The sequence below is a fragment of the Cotesia typhae genome, unplaced genomic scaffold (assembly GCF_013202065.1).
Source record: "Cotesia typhae breed Kobodo isofemale line unplaced genomic scaffold, CoteBio_Ctyphae scaffold_13, whole genome shotgun sequence".
Classification (NCBI taxonomy): domain Eukaryota; kingdom Metazoa; phylum Arthropoda; class Insecta; order Hymenoptera; family Braconidae; genus Cotesia; species Cotesia typhae.
In genome coordinates, this window is record NW_027423774.1 from 3,664,251 (window position 1) to 3,686,039 (window position 21,789).

Below are 21,789 nucleotides of genomic sequence, written 5' to 3' on the forward strand. Positions count from 1 at the left end.
TAGTTCAATACACACATAATAAAATAAAATAATAAAATATAAAGTATTAAGTATTTCTTCTCGGTTCTCTCCAATGTTTAGTTTCTCTATACGCCTATATACAACCACACAAAACTGAACAAAACAATTTGCTCTAAAGCAAACACCGGCATCCGGTTTACTTGTGAATAAACAACACATTTATTTTTAGAGGCTACATATACAATATACACTGATTCGATATGATGCGAGTAGAGCCGCCTTTACTTTACTTCGACCACATTAATACATTTCATTTGCTTTGCTCTATACTACACAACTATTCTCCATCTCTACCAAACTCTGCTCGTCCCTCACTTAATTTTCAATCTTTTTTTCCTCACTATCTCTCTCTCACTCTCTACCTACGCTACACTATTTACCGAGACAACTCCGCACTATGCCACGCTGTTAAAAATAATAAAAAACACGAGGTAAATAAACAAAATAAATAAGTTAAATTAAATTTACTTTGAGAGGAAAACTTTTTTTTCCCCTACATTACATGTGAATTGTAATTGTCATTATTATTATTGCAATTATTTGCGGACATTTGACCTCGCGAACAGCATATTAAATTTAAATCGATAATTACATTCTTAATTTTTATAATCTTTATTCATAAACCCCCAGCAGACACCTGACATTTTAATGAAATTATTCAATGCTGATTTTCATTTTACTAATTTTTTAATAGATTATTTTCTAATAAAAAATATTCAACTAAATGTCTTATAATTATTTTATGAGTAGTGACATTTTTTAAAGGGTTATGAGCGCTTACAATTTTTTTTTTGTTTTTATAAAGTTAATTTAAAATTTTTCAATGTTGAAATAATCAGTTTTATAATTAAGTCAATTTAATTAACAATTATTTATGAATAATTTCTTGATTGAAGAATTTTTCTTCTTGGTGCAAGAAACTTATTTTCTTCGAAATGGTATTCTTGGGTCAAGATTTTTTCTCTTGAGTCAGATTATTTTTATCAGCGAAGGGTTGTATGTATTTTAATTGAAATTGTTTATTTAATGACCTAAAAAGCATTAACTCCTATCAAGTTAAATTAAAAAGCTTTACAATAACTGGATAATAATTTTTATTATAAAAAAAATTCTAAACTTCCGCTTAGCTGTTACGATTTATAAAAACAAAAAAAAAAAAAAAGAAACCAGTTATTGTTATTGTTCTGTTGTCTGTACGTAAAACATAATACAAACGTGTTGTCATGAGCGTGCTTGGAAGCTTTTATATTGTTTATCGGGACGTTTACGCCTCGCTTTACTTTAGTGCAGCATCTGTAAATCCCGTCGACAAACACCGCACATGTAATCACAGCGTCACAGCTGCGTGTGGCTCCAGATTTCCTGCGCTGTAACCCTTTTTTCTGAGTACATCTACCGTCAATCATTCAATCATTTTTATTATTACAGATAACAAATTTAAAAATATGAATAAATTATAAACGATATTATTTATAAAAATTGATTTAGGCAATTATTCGAAAATTGGAAAGCACACTCCGCAAAAAATGACGCTCACTCTACTACACACTTTGACGGTTGACGCGAGGAATTTTAAACGTCCCCTCGTGTGTACAAGACGACGTCTTACGTCTCACGTACCTGAGAATTCTTCGGGTAAATTGAGATACAAACCGCAATCAGAGAAAGAAAATAAATTTTAAAATTTACTTACATCCGATCTAATAATCGGCGGCATGGAAAAAATTTATGAATTTATATGAAAACTGGTGGATGGTAGAGCAGTGAATTATTTTGTGACTGGGTAAATATAATAAATTGAGTATACATACATATACTCCCAGTCTCAATGTAATCCCAGTCATTATTTACTTACGATTCACGGGCACGAGTAACGTGAAAATTTATAAGCTTCTGTGAGCTTTTGTATACCATTTATTAATGCTTTTAATTACTAAAACCGATTGCAAATATATCTGATACCTCATTTAATTTTTATCTGATCATTTAGATCGACTATCCTTTCTACTCATTTACTATTTGCGTTTTGTCCGACATTTACTAATTCATTATTGTCATTATAATTGAATCAATATTACGTTTGTTCAACTTCTTCGAACAATTGGATAATTAATCATTAATTTACATTCATTTATAATTTTCTACTCCGAAAAAATACCTGTTTCAATAGAAATATTCTCTATGAAATTTTAATTTTTATTCGAGATATTTAATTTTACTTAATTAAAAAAATTCACTCAAGAATTGAGAAAATGAAACTCGAGGATGCCGAGATAAATTTCTTTGCAACATAATTTGATTTTCAAACAAAAAAAAATTCTAATAAAAATTCTTAAAGAAGAAGTAAAATATTTTTCATTTTAAAGAATCGTTTTTTTTTTTTAAATTTATCTCTTCTATTAGAAAATAATTATCAAGAGAAATTCTTAACCCAAAAATTCAGATTCTCTTTAAAGTAATTTCATTCTCAAATCAATAATATTACTCTTGAATCAAGTACTATTTTCCATTCCAGTGTACAATAAGGGAAGAAATAGTTTTATAGTTAGAATCTTTTTCACTATAAATAAATTAAAAAAAAAAAAAAAAAAAAAAAAACTAACACGCTCATCCACTCAGTCTTACATTATTAACAGAAACTATTATTTCCGCAGTTAAATTTAATAATCGACAATGCATATAAAGTATCATTAAAAATCGATCACAAAAAAGACACACACACCCCACAGATCTTATAGGTGTTCTATTACCGAATAATAAAAAAAACATGTATATATAAAGTTCGCGAACTAAAGGTACACTGTATGAAGTATAAAGTATAAAAACTTTAATCCAACAGTTTAAAACAACATAATTTGATAATAATACAAAAGTTACTCTTAGTTCATGCAATCTATCAATAATTTATAAATTTCTAACAATAGCTCTAGCTGTAACGTTATATTTTCATGTATAATTAAATGTCTACTTATATACTACACATATGAATACACGTCCATATTACTTGAGCTAATCGATCGTCCCCAATCAATTCATTTTCTAGCAAGCTTCTCACTACTCGTATAATGCTAATAAGAATAAATAAATAAATAAAAGTAGAGAAAAATAATGTGTCAAAGATATGAAACATCCCGAGAAAAGGGTATACATACAAAGGAAAAGGGTATACATTTTATATATTGTATGATATATGTCAGTTACTTATAAATATCGTTTTATGTATTAAAGTCTTTGAAAGAAGGGCTATCGTATGTTTGCAACTATTTAATTTGCATGTAAGAGTATATAGCGTGCAGCTGGACATACAACACTTTTTGTGTAAGCGTATATGTGTGGGTGTATGGGTTTAATAGAGATGGAAATGGTGACTTTAGTAGCAGAACAAGGAAAAGACACGTAAATATATACAGAAGTACAAATAAAAGTAATATGATGGGGCAAACAAAACATGCAAATAACAGCATGCTGAGTACTGACAAACTCTGACCTCTTCACTTGTAAACGGACAACATCAAGGATAAGTACAACTACTTACTTCTATACTAACTTTTATGTTGTGTGCTAGGTAGTGTGATAACCGATGCGCAAAATCCTTTTGACGCAAGTATTATTTTGTCTACAGTCACAAATGAGAAATAAACATCTTCTTTGTTATTAAGCTCAGCAAACTTGAGCTCAGAAAATTTTTTTATATTGTCAAAAGGACATATATGTACATATGTAATTTTTAATACTCCTTTTCTTTAATTTTTTGAAAATTTTACTCCATATGAATTGATACTACTTTAATTATTAAATAAATAATTGTAATTAATAAGAATTTCGATAAAAAATGACAAGTTTGTTTACTTTAATAGGTAGGTAGGTAGCATAAATATGTGGGGAAAAATTATTGATTTTAGGGGATAGAATAAGACACACAAGCTCAGAAAAGATAAAAAATTACAGTGTGTATTAATGCGAGAATTATATTTTAAAAAAGTTGCAAGTCAAGTGCGTCTTCTGCGAGGAGAGCATTGGGAAAGACGAAGTGTTCTCATTATACTGGATGATTTACGAACCTACGGAGATATTCTAGGTTAGAAGTTAAGTTAAAAGAAAAATAAGGCTTATGGGGTGTAAAGTCGCTGGAGAAAAGAGACCAAAATAAAGAGCGAGACCGAGGAGAGAGTTGGGAGGAAAAAAAGGAGGAGTTCTGAGGTAAGACTCGCTCGCCCCACGAATATATTATAAAAAAAATTCAAGCTAAAGAATCGCTGGGAAACTCGTAAATTTATGAAAGTATACAATGACTCTTCCTTCCTTACATTCTTTTTATTGTTATTATTATTTTTATTTTTTTCTATTAATTTTGTTTTTGTTTTTTTAATTTGGCCGAATCAAAAAAAATTTTTCACGAAACTGTAAAACTAAAAATCTTTCTAAATTTTTCTTTATATTTATAAATGTTACAGGGACATATTGGTGAAAGTCCATTCGACACTGGATCTTGGGGCAAAGAACACTTTCAACAAACTTCTTGGCAGCTTAATCCCCGCAGCCATATTCGACCCAGTGTAAGTACTTTAATTTAATAAAATTTCAAAAATTATTGTATCGAGTAAAAAAAAGTTAGATAAAAAGTTACGAAACACTCAAAATTAAGAATTTTTTTACCACAAAAAATTGATTAAAAAAAAAGCTCACCAGGATTAACACCTATCCATAGAATAACAATCATTCTCAGCTCTTCAAGGCTAAAATACTCTGTCATAGTTGTACCGATAGAAAAAAAACAGGATATGATTATAATAATAATAATAATTATTATTATTATTAACATAACAGTAAATATTTATTTGGATTTATACCGGTATAAACGTTCAACAGAGATGTTTAGTTTATTTAAGTACTTTGAAATATCTGTTGTCTATTAAATCACCTCGTAACGGCCTATTTCGAGGTTTAGAGTCCATAAAGCACAGTTAAATACTCGCTATTCTCACGAGCTTTGCATACCAATTTTCAGTGTTCGGTGCAACAATCTCGCTTTGTATATTATTATTTATATTTATATACGGAGATAATTAAATATTGAAAATTATCATGTAGTTATTGTAGAATTTTTTCTGGACACAAAATTTTTCTTACTCTTTTAATAATATAGATTAATTTTAATTATAAAACTGATTATTTTAACACTGGAAAATTTTACTACTATTTTAAATGATCAACACAATAATTTGGTATTGTAGATAATATAATTTAATTCTCTCCGTGTATTAAAAATAAATTAACTTTAAAATATAATACATCTGTCATTATTATTAATTGAAATGAAATGTTACAAATTACAACAATTAATTAATATTTATATCAATAATCAGAGTTATTTGTTATTTCATATCAGTGACAATGATAATAATTATGACAATAGTATTTTACTACTTCCTGTATGATTAATTTGTAAAATACGATGATGTTAATTTAACAATTATTATTATCATAAGAAAAAAAATATTTTTATACATGCTCAAGTTAGTTTAGACTGTTGCGAGTCAAGCGTACTATAGATACGGTATGAATAATCACTCGATGTTTATACATGCTCTCACGATCGACAATAAATATATATATATATATATATATAAATATATATATATATATATATATATATATATATATATATATATATATATATATATATATATATATATAAATAGTATATACTTGAGTTTCGTTAAATCCTTAACATTTTGTGACAAACGCTTGCGTGGCGTATTATAATAGAAGCATCACGTTTTGAGCTAGTTATATTATTATATATATATTACATATTTATGTATCTGTGTTATATTCATAATATAACAAATAAAACTAATACAACCTTCTTGGTATAAATGACATGAGACATGACACATGACAAATCAGTTTGTCTGTCTGCCTTGCATATGTATGTATTGTATTACTTGTAGTCTTAATTTCACTATGACTTAACTTTATGTAAAATAACTACTTAGACGATTAAATGCTGACTTAACTATTATATCAGTCCTCATATTATTTTTCCGCAACGCTTATGATCCATATGATCGATTCTTGGAATACTTAGCTTTGTAGAGTAAGTGCGAGACCTTTTAGCATTTAGAAGAAGAAGAAATACTCGTGATTTTGAGAAATTTATATGATGATTCGTTAAAACTTATATAGAAGTTAATAAAGATATAAAAAATTTCTGAAAAAGAGGGCGCAGAATTAAAAGATTAAACTTTAGATCAATAATTTTTCAATACTTCTAATTACAATTTACGTAATTTTAGAAACGAACAAAATTTTGAAAATAATTTACCTAATTAATAATTTTATAGAGCTTGAAAAATTCTCAGTAATTTTTCATAAAATTTCTAAAATAAAATTTTTTTCATTCTGTTAATTGTATAATACAGAAAATAATTATTAAAAAATGTATGAAATTTTGCCAATATTTCAAGTAAAACAAAAGTCACAGTGCAATAAATAGTAGAGTATTTATTGTAGGGAGTAGAATCCGGCAGGTAATTAGCGGATAACTAGCAGTGGTAATAACGGGAGTTAATTTAAATGATAAAGGGACAGAAATATTGGAAACGGTCTTGTATAAATGTCAAAAGACATACAGTAAGAGGACAGAGAGGAGGAGGGAAAAAGACAAGGCTGAATTTCGGAAAGCTCTGGATAAGCATAATAATTAATAAATGCGAAAATGCATTAGCATGCGACTACGACGTAAGAGAGAAAATTGGACGTGGATAGAGTTGAGTAGTTAGCTTGCGCTCAACTCTACCCCGTAGGAATTATAAAATAATAAAGAGAAAATTACGTAATGCGAGGATCAGATGAGAATTAGAGGACAATGAGAACAAGAGCAAGGCTAACTCGCCGGCACACCGGCTCTGAAAGAGATAAAGAGAGAAGGGTAGAATACTGCGGGTTGTTAGTCGACGTAAGAGGGTTGATATCGCCCGGGAGTCGGAGTTGAGGGCCGAGGTCGAGGACCAGACGTCTTAATGTCTCTCAGTCTGCTTAGGCGTTACTCTTTTCCTGATTTTACGAGAAAATGATAGAAAAATTATAAACTTTTTCTCTTTAATATTAATTAATTTCTTTGCAAATAAATAAAAAAAATATGTGACAAGTCGATTGACGACAACCACTGATTTTGAATGATAAGGAGGGAGGAGAGAAAATGAGAGAAGATAAAATTATATAAAGGTATGTTGCATTGAATGCTAAACAAAAGCTAATTTATATCCGGGTAGGTCGTCAGGACGACTGCTCGAGATCGAGAGATGAATGACTGCGTTACTTGCATACCAATTGACTGGTACCCACCTACCTACGAGTTAAAGATCCTCTGGGAAACTCCCCCCTTCTCCTTTAGTAAGCTACTGTCCTTACCCTCGCTCCTTTTCCTAAATTCATCCCTTGCTGATGTAAATCTACGGTACACTTGAAAACGTTAAAACTTTCTCACTTGTGTTTGTAACTCTTGACTTTTTATTTTTTATTTGAATCTCAATATTGAGAGGAAATTTTTTCAGGATAATAGACTTTTATTTTTGTATAATTATTACAATTTTTTACTGTAGATTGAAAAAAAAATTTTTTACTTGATTCAAAAAAATTTCAGACGTTTTTCAAAGCTCAATAATAAAGAAATGGATATTTATTTATACATATTTTAACAAATTAATTATTTTTTCGAATAAAAAATTGAAATTTTTTAAATTAACTATTACAACTGTTTTTTTTGTGCAAGGAGTAATTTTCCGAGCTACAAGATTTTTAAAAAAAATTTAACACCCTGTAGTTATGAAATTTGTTTTTCGCAAAAATTTTTCCTATCAAATTTAACTGCATAAAATATTTTAGACGACAATGAAAGTACGCAAAAGGCATAACCCAGTAAATCAAACTAGAAAGACACTTTCACAACTTTATCTTATTTTATGTCGGAACGATTTAAATTTTACGACGAGCGTATAACCGAATCACTCGCTAAACTATATTTCAATCTTTTGTCGTAAAAATCTGATGTCTATATAATATACACCATATCTTTTATAGAATGTTGAGCGCACATCAGTAGACATTAAAAAATTTCACTGCGATTAGAAACTTTTCGTTAATTTTTTCAAGACTAAAATTTCAAATTTATTAAAAAAAAAAAAATTGATGCATAAGAATTTGAACCACGTGTTAAGCTACCACGTGGTAGTTTACAGGTCGTTGGGGCCGGGGAATGCCAGTAGGATAGAGCAGAGGGTTGTTTAGAGAGAGAAGCTCCGGTACGAGAAAGAAGAAAGAAGATTGAAGCGAATAGCCGGGCAAACAGAGAGCCCGAAAAGCAACAGCAGCACGTAGCACGTGAAAGAGGCTGTAGATGGTCTGGTGACGCGCGCTACTTCTCTGTATTATTATATATATAGTGTAGTGCTCTGTTGTGTATCTATCAGGGTAAGCGGCGGTGCTTTCACCCTACTGCAGCAACAACCTTCCCCCAAAGCTCTCCACCCCCACTTGTTGTGCTCAACTGTGTTTCTATGTTGCCTTGTATATTGAGAAAGTTCAACGCCAAGCCAGACGATGTTTCTCATCCCTTTAAACACTGAATCAACAGGCGAAACAATCCTCAGCTTTCCCCTTTACTTCAAATCGCGACCCCAGTCATCGTCATCGATTTATCATTGCTCCATATTCTCCGTACTCTACTTACGAGCCCTTACTTATGCTAGAAATCGATTCTACTGACACACTCACTAATTTTTTTCACCCATGTTTTAATTTGGCAATCTAACACAATTTTTGAGTTTTGTTTTATTTTTTATAATGTTAATTTATGTTTGACTTGATAAATGACAAAATTTTAAATGAATTGATTATAATTTGCCGAAATGTAAAAGTCAAATTGATATTTTTGAAATGTCAATTTAACATCGGTCATTGAAGGAAAATAAAGAAGTTAAAATGATGTTAATACAGAAATAAGTGAAATTTATTTAAAACAAAATTATTATCAAGACTTTTTGTACTTAATTCATGAAAATAAAATTTTCCAAAATAATTTAAGCTCAAAATTTTTGTTTTGAATCATTTTAATTTTTTATAAATGTAAAAATTGTAATTTTTACTTATTGTATTTTAGATACTCGTCATAAAAACTAGTAAAAATATCTCCATGATAAATGACCATTTTATTACACTTTAATAATCTGATAATAAGTAGTTAGTAATAATCTCAATCCTATAAATTGTAAATCATATCAATTATACAGATCACTTAGAAATACATCTCAAAATAAAGGTTTAGTATTTTTAAAGTCTCGATATCCATCATCGTGTAGAATAAATCATATAATTAAACGATAATCAGAGTTCAATTAATAAGAAACCTGAGCTCTTGCGGAGCTATTAAAACTTAGTCGTTATTTCAAATAATTAATCAGAAGTATTGATTCGAAAGATTATAAAATTATTTTTAAATTAAACACGTCTCAGTATTCGAGCTTTTGATAATTCTCATAAGGAGACAGCTGGATTATTTTATCTAATTCCAGCGTCTTCGTCATAAATAGTCAGCTTGAGAAATTAATGGTGAAAAAAACAAGACATTGGTTCGAATCTTAGTTTTACTTTATCATTTTAATTAATTTTGTAACATGAGGTGAGTTTATTAGGCGAGAAACAAAATTAATTTGATCAAGTAAAACTTACGCAAGCCAAAAAAATTTTCTTACTTGACTCAAAATGATTTCTTGATTCAAAAAAATTTTTTTTTCATTCAAGTTAATAATTTTTCAGTTAATGAAAAATTTCCTCTTAGCGTAAAATAAAAACTTTTTCAACCTATCACCATTTCTGAGGAATAACATGCTCTAATCCACCAAGAAGACAAACTTATTGAGCATATTACTAATTAAGCTCCTAATTACGATACACATGAGCGGTGTAGTATCATAGTACAAGCTGAAACTTATTCACCATCCCATTGTCAGTCTCTATTTACATGTCGTCAGTTAAGTTTCATATCCACGCTACCTAATACTCTCATATCATCTACAATCATACCAACTCTTCCCTCCTTAACAATGAATCCGTAAAAACAAAAATTATTTTTTAAATTTAAACATTGCAATTGTTCCTCCCCCTCTTTGTTTCTCAACCAATCCGCGTTCTGCCTTGCACGCCTCTCCATTTTCCTACCTTGATACCAAGCTGAGCTTTTAAAAAATGAAAAACAAAATTGATAATAACAATAATAACAAGACGAAGTGGAAATAAAACTAGACATCGAGTGTCGAATGGGCAAAAAAACAGAGGCAATACTAGATGCCAGGCCGGGTTGCCGGGGAAAGAGGAGCCCAAAGACAGAGCTAGGAGTGGGAGTCAACAAAGACATCTTAAGCGAGAAAACAAAAGCGAGCTGAGAGAGACAGCGGTTGCTTAAGGAAGAGAGTAAGCACCCAGCCCCGGATAAGCAAGAAGAAGATGCGGCTTGTACTAAGAAGCGAGATGGCCCGGTACAACCAAAATAAGAACAAGAACAAGAACAAGACTAAGAGTAAGAGGAAGAACAAGAGTAGGGGCGTACTCGTGGAATCCGCGAGGGCGTGTCCTTGCGTCTGCGGACAGGTGCGAAGGTGCGCGAGCCCACCAACGCTCAACTCGCTGACCACGCCTTCTGGTAACGTTGCAGACAAGACAGGAGACAAAACGAGGTAAAAAGCTCCCAGACGACCTGGGATAACGTGGTATATCTGGTCCGTGCAAGCCTTACCAGGGATGCATTCACTTACCCCCATCCTGATCCGGAGTCCGACTCTCCTCCAGTCTCCAGTTTCCAGTTTAGAGTCTGAAAGCTCCTATCCTCCCTTCCAGATTCCAGATCCCAGTTCTCAGGAGAGGCGGAAGCTCTAACTCTCCTGGCTGACGGAGTCAACGTACCCTGGGTAGATATGCACCTTTAGCAACTAAACCCGAAAGCTCTGCATCAAGCTCCAACGACACTCCCAACATCTCTTTCTCTGTCTGGAATCTACCAGCGTCTACCAAAAGAAGGGGAGTCAGCAGAGGGAGAAGGGACCAAAAAAAGGATTTCCTTTACGTGAGCTTTTCTTGTTTTCCTGTTTTATGTGCGCGTGGTCATCAACCTAGAGGACTTTCTGTGACGGGATCTTCGCCATTTTATATTTATGGAGATGAGAGAGTAGAAGGGGCGTCAATTAAGGGGGCATAATTAGGAGACACGGCCCGAAATATGTTTAAGACTTGTCATATAAGCTGGATTAATTTATCTGCTCTATAATATAACGAGGATGTGAAATTGAGGATAAGTGAAAGGCAGATGATGAAGAGGAAAAGGACAGGAGGAGGACTTTGATGGCAGGCCGCCATTTTGGAGTGCATTCCTGAGTGGTATAAAGCTTCTGCTCGGAAGATGTATGTGTGCTTTTAGCTGGGGCGGGAGGGGTAGGGGAAGCTCTACTATACGTGTTGAGCTTCAGCTATAACTTGGATGCACTAATATACAGCTTGCGACGTCTAACGGCTATTACATACAAGCAGAGGAGAAGGCGAGAGGCGAAGCTCGGGAAAGGAACTAGAACCTGGGATGAAAGGCCGAGGGGTTAAGTTTTAAGGATAAGACGCTGAAGATGCGAAATGCCTGTGAAAGCGCACCACATTCGCTCAAAGGTACCTCCGAGCGGTGTTAGCCTAGGTGATGTATTGAGATCCCATTGTATCCACGGAATCCCCTAAGATTGCCAAACGACTTTCTCATCCCTCAGCTCAAGCTCCAGTCTCCGTACCACCCTACACCCATCGTTATACATGTAGGTATACATTCAGTCGAGCTCCCGGCTATTTCGCTCGGCTATCGTCGTTTTCTGTGGTATTTTTTTGGGAGAAATGGGCTTCTTTGCAAGAATTTTCATTAGTTGAGAAAGTGAAGCGCAATATGTCAAATGTTGAGGTAGTCGCAGAATTTTGGCCATTTCAGAAAATTTTTTCAAAGTGTCCAAATTATAATACTTTAAATGTTCAAATTTCGCTATTTTGAATGAAAAAGAAATTTTCATTCAAACCAAGAATATAAAATTTTTGAAAGTAAATGAAATCATTCTCTATTGAATAGACTTGTATTTTTTAAAATACTCTTGATCGTCATTTTAGTTTTTTAATCTAAGAAATTGAGTTTCAAGATAAGAAATTCTTGAATCAAGACAAAATTAATCTCGTTATTAAAATAATAGAAATGAATACTTGCTACAAAACAAGTAAACGTAATAATTATAAAGTATATTAGTAGCCGGCCGTAAAAGGCTCCGAACATTAAATTTATTAATTATTGATTTCGTCTGGTCATCATGTCTATAGCCAACCTTTTTTAGTCCAGTCTGCTATAATTCAAACTTAATTCTCTACACGGTACGACTGGAAATATATAACTTAGATTTATATTCTTGAGATATTTATATTTAAATTGCAGATACAAAGTGTAAAAAAATAGCTGGGTATATATAAAATTGTTCAGCTGTTACCTGACTCAATAATTCATCGGGTAATAACTCAATTACATGTTCCAAGTGGTTACCAAACCCAAAGAAACATTGTAAGACTTATTAAGCTATTATTTTTCAGATCTAGTTGATCGAAATTATCTCCTACTCCAACCTGCTATTGTAATTACCGAGATTACCTATGGGGGTTATTGTCGTCTGGACAGTTCACATTGAGTACATACATGTGCTCAATGCATGGTGACATACAGACGATTGTTAAAGTAAAATATAAATTAAGCAATTTTGAACTCCCCTGCACTTACAAGTTTTGTCCTGTAGGTACTTAGTTTATCATTTATTTTTCCCCCTTTTGAATTGACCAACTTTTATTGTGGTTCCATTAAATTGTCGACTATTTCAGTACTTTCTGAGTGAGCAATTACTACTTTTGTATGTACTAAAGTTTTTGTTATTTTACTCGATACTTTGAGACCGATTTTGCAATTTTTTGAAGTAAAAAAAAACTACTGACAGTTTGAAACTTTCCTGCAAAGATTGAATTTCTTTTCGATTAAACATTTACATGATTTACAATTTTATTTACGTGATAAAGTTTCTGTCATGGAAGTGGATGTAATTTTACTTACTTCAATTTTTTTACCCGTATAATAACAAGCATAATTTTTAATAAAATCATAAATGTCACGATATAAAATAAAAAAATTTTTTTTTGTAATAATTATGATGTTTATTACTCAATAAAGAGTAAATATCATTATAGTGTATAATAATTGAAGATATATAAAATGTTACTCACTCCCATATATTGCATATATTCCATTATTATAAATAAATAAGCTACAAATAACCATCAAATATTTATAATTGCAGAATATTAGTTATTCAAAAAGATAACAATATAAAAGTCACCAATTACATTCAAATTAATATTTTAATTAAATATTTGTAAATTTCCGATGAAATAAATTATTCGATAACGTGTATTTTAAAAATGACTGGTTTAAATGCTGTCGTGTTTTAATTACGATAACTTACTAAAAATTATTCATTTCATTTAATTTGTTTTGATTTAATAATAAAGCTTGTAATATTTTCGAATTTTCATTGTTTATTATATTTCGGTTGAAAAAGTTTATGATCATTTTCAGTTATTTTTTTTTTCGAAATTTTTTCATCATAGTTTAAGCCGGCACTTAGATTCCATCGAACATAGGAGTATTTACAATTCTACATTGAGAATTATTTTTTCCATAAAATCCAATAACGAAATAAACAATTCTAATAAAACATAATGATTATTTTTAAAAGCTAAAAATTGATCTAATTAGCATAAGAAAATAAAAGAAACAAAATTTTGGCAATAAAATATAAAATAATTCACTGGCGTACTGGCAAAGTTATAATTATAATTATTGTTGGTAATGCATACATAACTGCATACATATTCCCGGGTCGAGTTGTTTCGCAGGCCGATTTTAATTGGCCGGTCGCCAGCGTCCTCTTTATACACTTAATGCCTCACTACTCTGACACATACTCGCTTACTTGCGTCTTCATTTTTAAACGCTACTTCCTCGTCTTTGCTTGTATGACTCATGAAAAAATATAATAATAATATTGATGATAATAATAATAATATTTCGCAAAGATCAGCATTTACCATTTTTTTTTTATTTTGACAACTAATTTAATGAAATTACAAACATTTCAATATTTTATTTCTCAACATATTTTATTTGTAATATTTAATTAATAATTAGTATAAATATAATCAATATAAAAAAATTTTCATTTTAATTTTAAAAATACTTGTGCAAATATTTTTTACAACTATCGAGTACTAATAAATGTGTAATTTTTTTCTGTTAATAATCTGCTGGCTATTTTAATGCAAAAACTTAATTATAATAAACAGAAATGTTTTTTTAGCATTTTTTTTAATTATTCATAAATAGTGATGATCTGCAATTTATTATCCAGTGTAAAATCGATTTAAACATCGCAAAATTTGTCCCCGAGCTTGGAAATAAATCTCAGCAAGCCTTTACTGGAAATGGATTTAGAAAAAATGTTGGCAAGAAAATCCCGACATTTACGTTTTAAAAAAAAACAAAACAGTACTGAGTGTTAAATTTTTCAATGTGGGTACGATAAACCCGTCAATTTTCACCCTCGATACCGTTTGTCTCCGGCGGAAGCAAGAGAACAGCTAAAAGCGGTACAGAGATGGATGTGACAAAAAATATAAAATAAAAAATAATAATAAAAAAAAATAAATGTATAGATGTATTGAGCAGAAAACGGATATATTTCTCAAAAGAAAGAGAAAAAGAGAAAGAAAGGTTTACTTATAAAATGGGCGCCGAGATCGTCGAGTCGTTTGGCTGCCGTCGGAAGCCAGGAGACATTTATTACGACTTTAACCGGACTTTGTGTTTATTCAGCGACTGTTGCTCGAGCTTCATCGCCCTTGCTTTGAATTTCACCTCCTTACAAGTCCTCTTTGAGTCTTCCTGTTATGTAGTTTTTACCCTTCTCATCGCACGGGTATTACCAGAACCACAGCGCCGGCTACTTACTGATCCCGGGCACGTTCTGTGACCACCCTTTAAACTTCTCCAAGGCGCTTTACCCGAAATCTTTCACTTTATCCGTCCTGGACAGTGATCTACCCTCACTATATCCCTTGTATTGATATTGATATATCTATATATTTGTATATAGATGTATAGTATCATTCTAAACCCACGTAGACTCGGTGACGAGACCCTCGTGACCGAAGTACTGAATTTTTTATTACGTGTCATTTTTAGTGAATCAAAAAATCATGATGTCCAAATTTATTCCTTTTTTATTTCAATTTATTGGTCATTTATTTTATGTGAATTTTGGCTAAATTTTTTTTATTGAGATAAATTTATATCGACGGACTGTTACTTTAGATCATTGGAAAAAATCTTTCCTTGCTTTCCTCTTTCCTGTGCTGCTTTTTTTACAGAGTAAATTTTACTTAAATCAAGAAAAATTTCTAAGTCCAAGAATTTTTTTCTGAATCGAATTTTTTCTCAGTGTCGATTAAATTTGAAAAAAATAAATTACATATAGTCACCGATGAATTTTTGATCATTTACATCCTTAAATAAAATTATACACTGACAGAAATATTTATTTGAATTAAATAAAATTCTTGAGAAGTTAATAAATGGTTTTATAAAGTACTCATCTTAAATACACCAACAAGAACAAAAGAAGCGAAAGACAATAACCGTCTATAAACTTGAAATATAAACTAAATTATTAACTGAAGACTGCAGGGTTAATGTCAAATAATTCGAGGGGTAATATAAAGTACAAAACGTTTGCAATTGACACATGAAATTCAAACAGCTCCACGATGGATAAGAATAAAGAGCGCGCGGAAGTAAGATAAAAAAATTAAAGAAAACTAAAATAAAATAAAATAAAATAAAAGTATGAGAATGAAAAGGCAAGCAAGTTGCTTCACTCAATATTACCCACGGCATTCGAGCCCTTATTCTTTTCTCCAGTCTCCTTCCTCTTTCAGCTCGCTGGAAATTTACATTTCCCCTCAGCTCCAAAGGAACAAATTCTCTTCTTTTGGTCCTTACTCTTACTCTTACTCTTACTCCTTACATCGAGCTCTTCACCAACTGTCTGTTTATCCCGCGACCCGCTTCCCACTTCCTTTCTTTTGTTTTATTTTTATATTTTATAGAACGAACTCTTCCTCTTTGTGGGAGCTTGTGACCTTATATATTTGTCTCTGTCTTATTTAACCCAGGCTATAGCTGGGTGTCCTTTTCCTTCTCCTCCAAGATAAAGAACCACTCACCCCTTGCCCAAACTATATACTGACTGGAGCAGGGTGAGGCCGATCCAAGCTGGTAGGGGTTAAAAAGAAACCCTCATCGACATTTTCTATCCCACAGCACCTCATCTTTAGCAATACTCAAGAGAAAATCCTCCATTTACGCCTTGGATTACGCTTCGTTGGACGATAATCGAAAATATGCCAGACGATTGTTTGTACATTTTCTTTAGCACAGTACTCAGTACACCCTTCATCAAATTATCACAAAGACTTTTCATTCTTTTATAGTTTTTATTTATGAGTTTTACGCTTTTTATTATTTTTTCTTCCAATAAACAAAAATCTTGCAGCTATAGCTTCACTTATTTTGCTTATTTTTTATTCTAACGTGCTTTTATTAGCTTGACCAGCATATATCCAACTGTCTATAGACCAGGATCTTTCAGTGTTATTTCAAGACATTTCAAAATAATTTTTTTTGAAAATGCAACAAATGATAAATAATCCAAAATTAAAATCCCTAATTTCTGTATCTCCGATTATTTACAGCTTTTCGATTTAAGCAAAAAAAAAAAAAATAAAAAATAATAATCTTAGATTAAATTTAAATTAGGATTTTAAGAAAAAAGTGTTTCTATTTAGCCAGCTAAGCTGATCATTGAGTATCTTATATATATATACGTCTTAACTTCTATCTACAATACCATTACAGCCCGATGCTAATACCACTGCGATTGCTAGTGCTGGTGTTGCTTATTTTTATCTCGAAAAAAAGTTTAAATGTCTCGAAGAAAATCCAGAGCACTTGAGCAAGGTCGGTTTCAAATCCTCCCTTAACTTTTAGGGCGGAGGAAAAAATAGCGTCAATTACCCACTGATTTCAGTGTAACAGAGTAGCTGAGCACAGGGGGTGAGATCGCTGGATTAAGCCTATATACCACCAATGTTTATCCTTTTCGATTATTAAGACATTTCCGACCTCAAATTTACCCACTATATAACAAATATAAAATAAATTTATCATACTCATTAATAATTTACAATTTATAATTTATAGTTTAAATCGATTGCTACCAGAGACGACCCTCTGTATTTTTTCACTCGCGCATCAGTATCAGTATCAAGGACCCCAGCTTACAGCGTATAATATCATAAAATAATGTATCGACATCGTAATAAGGAAATGATTGGATGTGTCGACACGACGAATGGAGAATGGTATACAGTAGAAGGAGAATGAGACGGGCAGGACGAGAATTTTCGCCGCGAGAAACTGTCGAGGACAAAACGACTATTATTCATAACCGCCCTCTGAGGATTTTCTCGCGAAACGCGTCTGGATTCTATCTTACAGGGATTTTCATCCCCTTTTCAATGTCTCACGAGTATAATAGCTGATACTATTTTTTTTTTATTTTTATTTATATTTATATTTATATTTAACTATTATCAATATATTCATTCACCCATTTTCCAGCCACTAAAAAAGAATTTATGGATTCATAAAATTGAAATTTTATTTGTTATTTATTTTTAAGCTTCTGGCTTTGAGAAAAAATTTTGCTTTTTTATTTTGGATAAATTATTTGTGGTTGTAAAAATTGGGAACATTTTTTTTAGGTGAACAATACTTTAAGAATAGTTTTTATAAACAAAAAATATTTATTTTCCGCACGTATAAATCTTTGGTAGTTTAAAGTCGAAATCGGAATACAAAGAGTTTTAGTCCAAGGGCAATAAAGTTTGGCTCCCTATCACGAGCGAGTGAATCTTAGATTGAAGGGACCGATGCCTCTGTTTGACGAGACGTGATAATTGGAGATTTAAAGATACCAGTCTCTTTTTCTCGGGATAAAACTAAATAAAGAAATTATTCTGGTCTACGGTGAATTTTTCCAGGCATGTTTTGTATTCACGAGGGCTGCAATCTTTAACTCCCTGGCTGTCGTGTTATATGCTAATTTTTTTAGCCGAGTTCATTAATCTTTAACAATTAACATGTGCATTTGATTCCGGAAATATTTTTATGTTTTGTTACTGAAATAAAAATTAATTTGATTCAAAAGAAAAATTTTTGAATAGAGAAAATAATTTTTTGTCTTGAAAAATTTTATTTTAGAAATTTTTCTACCTATAGATTCTCAACTGTTAATACAAATTTTACCAAAAAGAAATTTTATTGAAAAATAATTAAAAGCGTTTTTTTAGTAATAAAAAAAACGAGACCAAGACTTATAATACTTATCAAAAGTTTTATTAAATGTAAGTAATATAAACCTAATCCAAAAAAAAAAAATTACTCATGACATCTCACTTCCTTTCTAATCGATAAAGTTATTTATTTAAAAGAAAAAAAATTAGTGGGACATAAAACACAAACGTCATTGCACAATTTATAATATGGCATTAAATTGTCTGAGTCGCGACGTCAAGTCTTCATGGGGGTTGGTTACACCCACTGTAAGATACGATAGGATATACTAAAGACGATGAAGAACGTTGAGGAGTCGGGGGCGAGATGAAGAGGACATATTAGCTCGACTTAAGGCGCAGCATAATGATCCCGGTTAAAAACCCTCCCGGTGTTAGTTTCTCATGTGTATGTGTTAGAATTAAACATTCAAGTGTGTGTGTATGCGCGCGCGCGCGCGCGCGTGTGTGTGTGTGTGTGTGTGTGTGTGTGTGTGTGTGTAAAATAGTTGAGAAAAGACTCAGCCGAACCATCTAGTAACTTTAGGTAGTGTGGAGAGCAGAAGGGAGTGGAGCTCAAGAATAGAAGAGATAGGTGGGCACCAAGAAGCAACGAGCGAGACTAAAAATATAAGGGGAGGTGGGATGAAAATAGTCTTGAAAGTCTTGAATCGGTGTTGGTATGCCAGTCTAGGGGCTATAGGGCAGCTAAGGGCAGTCGAGTGTAAATAAGTACGACTTGGAGCCACGGTTGGTGATTGTGAGCCGCGAGATTCCACCGCGGGTTGATCCTCACTGCCCCTCATGGTATAAAATAATGTCTTGGGAAGGGAGGCTGAGGCTGAGGGTAATTTGAGGGATAGAGACTCTAAAATCGGCATCAAAAGGTCTGAAGAACCCTTGGAAAATTTTTATTCATTGACACTATACGCTCGAACACTTGATGTGTTTATATATATATAAGCAGGGTGATGGTGATGAGTTTCGAATGAGGGAGGCTGAGTATATATTTAGTGTGATCTCATGCAAAATTATCATCACTTTGCCATTCTTTAAATCACCTCACCCTCAATATTTTATTTTTGTTAAATTTATTTTCGGGGTTTTATTATTATTGCGGTAAATAAATGGAAAAAGGTTATCGGATTACGAAAAATTCTTTACGTGTATTTATATTTGATGTACTTATGGGAACTGAGACCTGGTAGGAAATATTTGTGATGAAAAGAAAAATATCGATAAATTTTGATAATAATTATAGTAGACTCTTAATAAAGTTACCGTAGTTATTTAGAAAAAATCTCAATTGAAAAGCCGTAACAATTAAGATATTCATCAATTAGTTACTACTATTGAAAATCAAAAATATGAAGAGATAAAAATTAGTTGCAATTAATTTTTAAAATAAAAATTCAAAAACTTACATTATATGTTATTTTTTACTTTTGCTACTTCTTTTGATAGTCAATCTGAAAAAAAAAAAAAAAAAGTGAAATATTACTTTTAAATAAAATTCCAAAAATTTGGATTAAATAATTAAACAAATAAAAGATTATGAATTAAATGAAACAAATTAAAAGGAGTAACTTATAATGACCAGCGGTTTATTTTAGATCGTCAATTGTTAGTGGAGTTGTCTGGGCATTTCCTTGTAATATGTAGCTAAGGACCGTTTGATAATCTTCTGTAGCGAGGTCCAAATTTATGCAATAATGAGCTAATGCGGATAATAGGATTACCGAGAAATCTCCTATAATTGGCTAGTGAAAAGGTGAGCTTTCGTTTCTCTAATGCTCTCTCTTCCTTTTATACGTCTATTCAGCAATTCTTAACTTCTGTACTCTACTCGGAAGGCCTTGAGTTAAGCTCCGCTCCGACCACCAATTTATATCGCAAATTTCGGTGGCTCTACTTGTTCTTATATTTATATTTATTTTTATTTTTATTTTTATTTCAACTTTACTCAATTAAAATGAGATCGAATGTGTTTGTAGCTAACACAAACAGCGAAATAAAAAATTTAACCTAGTAATACGAAGGCAACAATGCCACTGACAAATGTTTGTTTTAAAATATTTTTTGTTATTATGTAGCAACAATATCATCGATAAAGGTTGTTTTGTGACCGCAGTATTGTGATACGTTGAAACAGTTTGTCGATGATGTGACAATAGTGCCAGCTAGCGTAGCCCGAGAGGGAGAAAGAGAAAGCTGTAGAATTATTAATAGAATACCGGCGAGCTCTCTATGATGGTACAAAGTCCATTCAAAACATGGAAAATGATGTATGGCTATCTGCCAATCAACCCTTCTGTTTTCTTCGAGTACTACTGTATTATGTTATGGCTTTCATTTGTAAATTATTTTTTGTTTTTTAATTTTCCCTTCTGAATATATTGATACTTTTCATAAATAAGAATTGATAAATTTTGATTTAATGTGAGAAGCAGTTTTATTAAATTTAAAAAATTTCAAGGTCCTTGTGAGCCATTAAAATTTTTAAAAGATTTTTTATTCCAATATCAAGCTTTTACCCAAAAAATTAAATTAAAAAATGATAAAATAAAAACTGTTAGAATTGGAGTTTGCTGAAAATTTAGTGGTGGGTATGCTAATAAATAACGTAAAAATTTATTGCCAGGTCATGGATCTATGAGCTCCGTCGGCTCCGACGCTATATCTGCACATCGGTATATCTATATAATATATCAGGGGTTGGATTACTACACTAGGAACTTGCAAACTCACCCGAAGTATAAGTATTTACTGTGAGAACTGGTCAGAGCCTGTCTGCAGACATGTTGCGTGGGAGGGTAGGAAATGTTATATTCTCAGTTGAATGTAGCTTTTTCTTGCCCTCTACTTACTACTTACTACTTGCTCTTGCTACTCTACTGGTTAGGCTATATACCCATGTACCACTTGTGTTGGAGTAAATAAAGAACAGAGCAAGGGAGTAAGAGATGTATATATATATATATATATATATATATATATATATATATATATATATATATATATATATATATGTATATTTTTCTTTCTGTTTGGTTCCTGATAAATCCGAGAACGAGGGTATACCAAAGAATGAGAATTCGCATTCGTATTTATTTATTTGGTGGATGACCAAACTTATCGCATTCTTGATTTATGACTCCAAGTAAATCGATTTGTCAATCATAAATACTATTGACCGGTCAGTCA

The 21,789-nt window shown here is 31.7% G+C and overlaps 1 protein-coding gene and 1 long non-coding RNA gene across 26 annotated transcripts in view; one reads left to right on the forward strand and one right to left on the reverse strand.

Annotated features, from left to right (window-relative positions):
- The window catches only part of Foxp (forkhead box transcription factor P), a 173,129-nt gene that overhangs the window by 70,885 nt on the left and 80,455 nt on the right, over positions 1-21,789 (forward strand). For 22 of the 24 annotated variants that reach the window (XR_012480433.1, XR_012480434.1, XM_074253962.1 and 19 more), the window contains one exon: positions 4,476-4,577. The exons of 1 other annotated variant lie outside the window; for it this stretch is intronic. Coding sequence is in view for 16 of the 23 variants with exons in the window: in XM_074253956.1 (XP_074110057.1) it covers positions 4,476-4,577 (102 nt within the window). In the remaining 7 variants the exon portion in view is untranslated. Of the gene's footprint in view, positions 1-433; positions 453-4,475; positions 4,578-21,789 lie in introns of those variants that run through there. One more of the 24 variants, XM_074253966.1, reaches the window with a different exon arrangement.
- Positions 1-21,789, reverse strand: part of LOC141534560 (uncharacterized) — an 89,827-nt gene that overhangs the window by 49,087 nt on the left and 18,951 nt on the right. For both annotated transcript variants that reach the window (XR_012480435.1, XR_012480436.1), the window contains exon 2: positions 20,010-20,054. This is a non-coding gene — a long non-coding RNA (uncharacterized LOC141534560). The remainder of the gene's footprint in view (positions 1-20,009; positions 20,055-21,789) is intronic.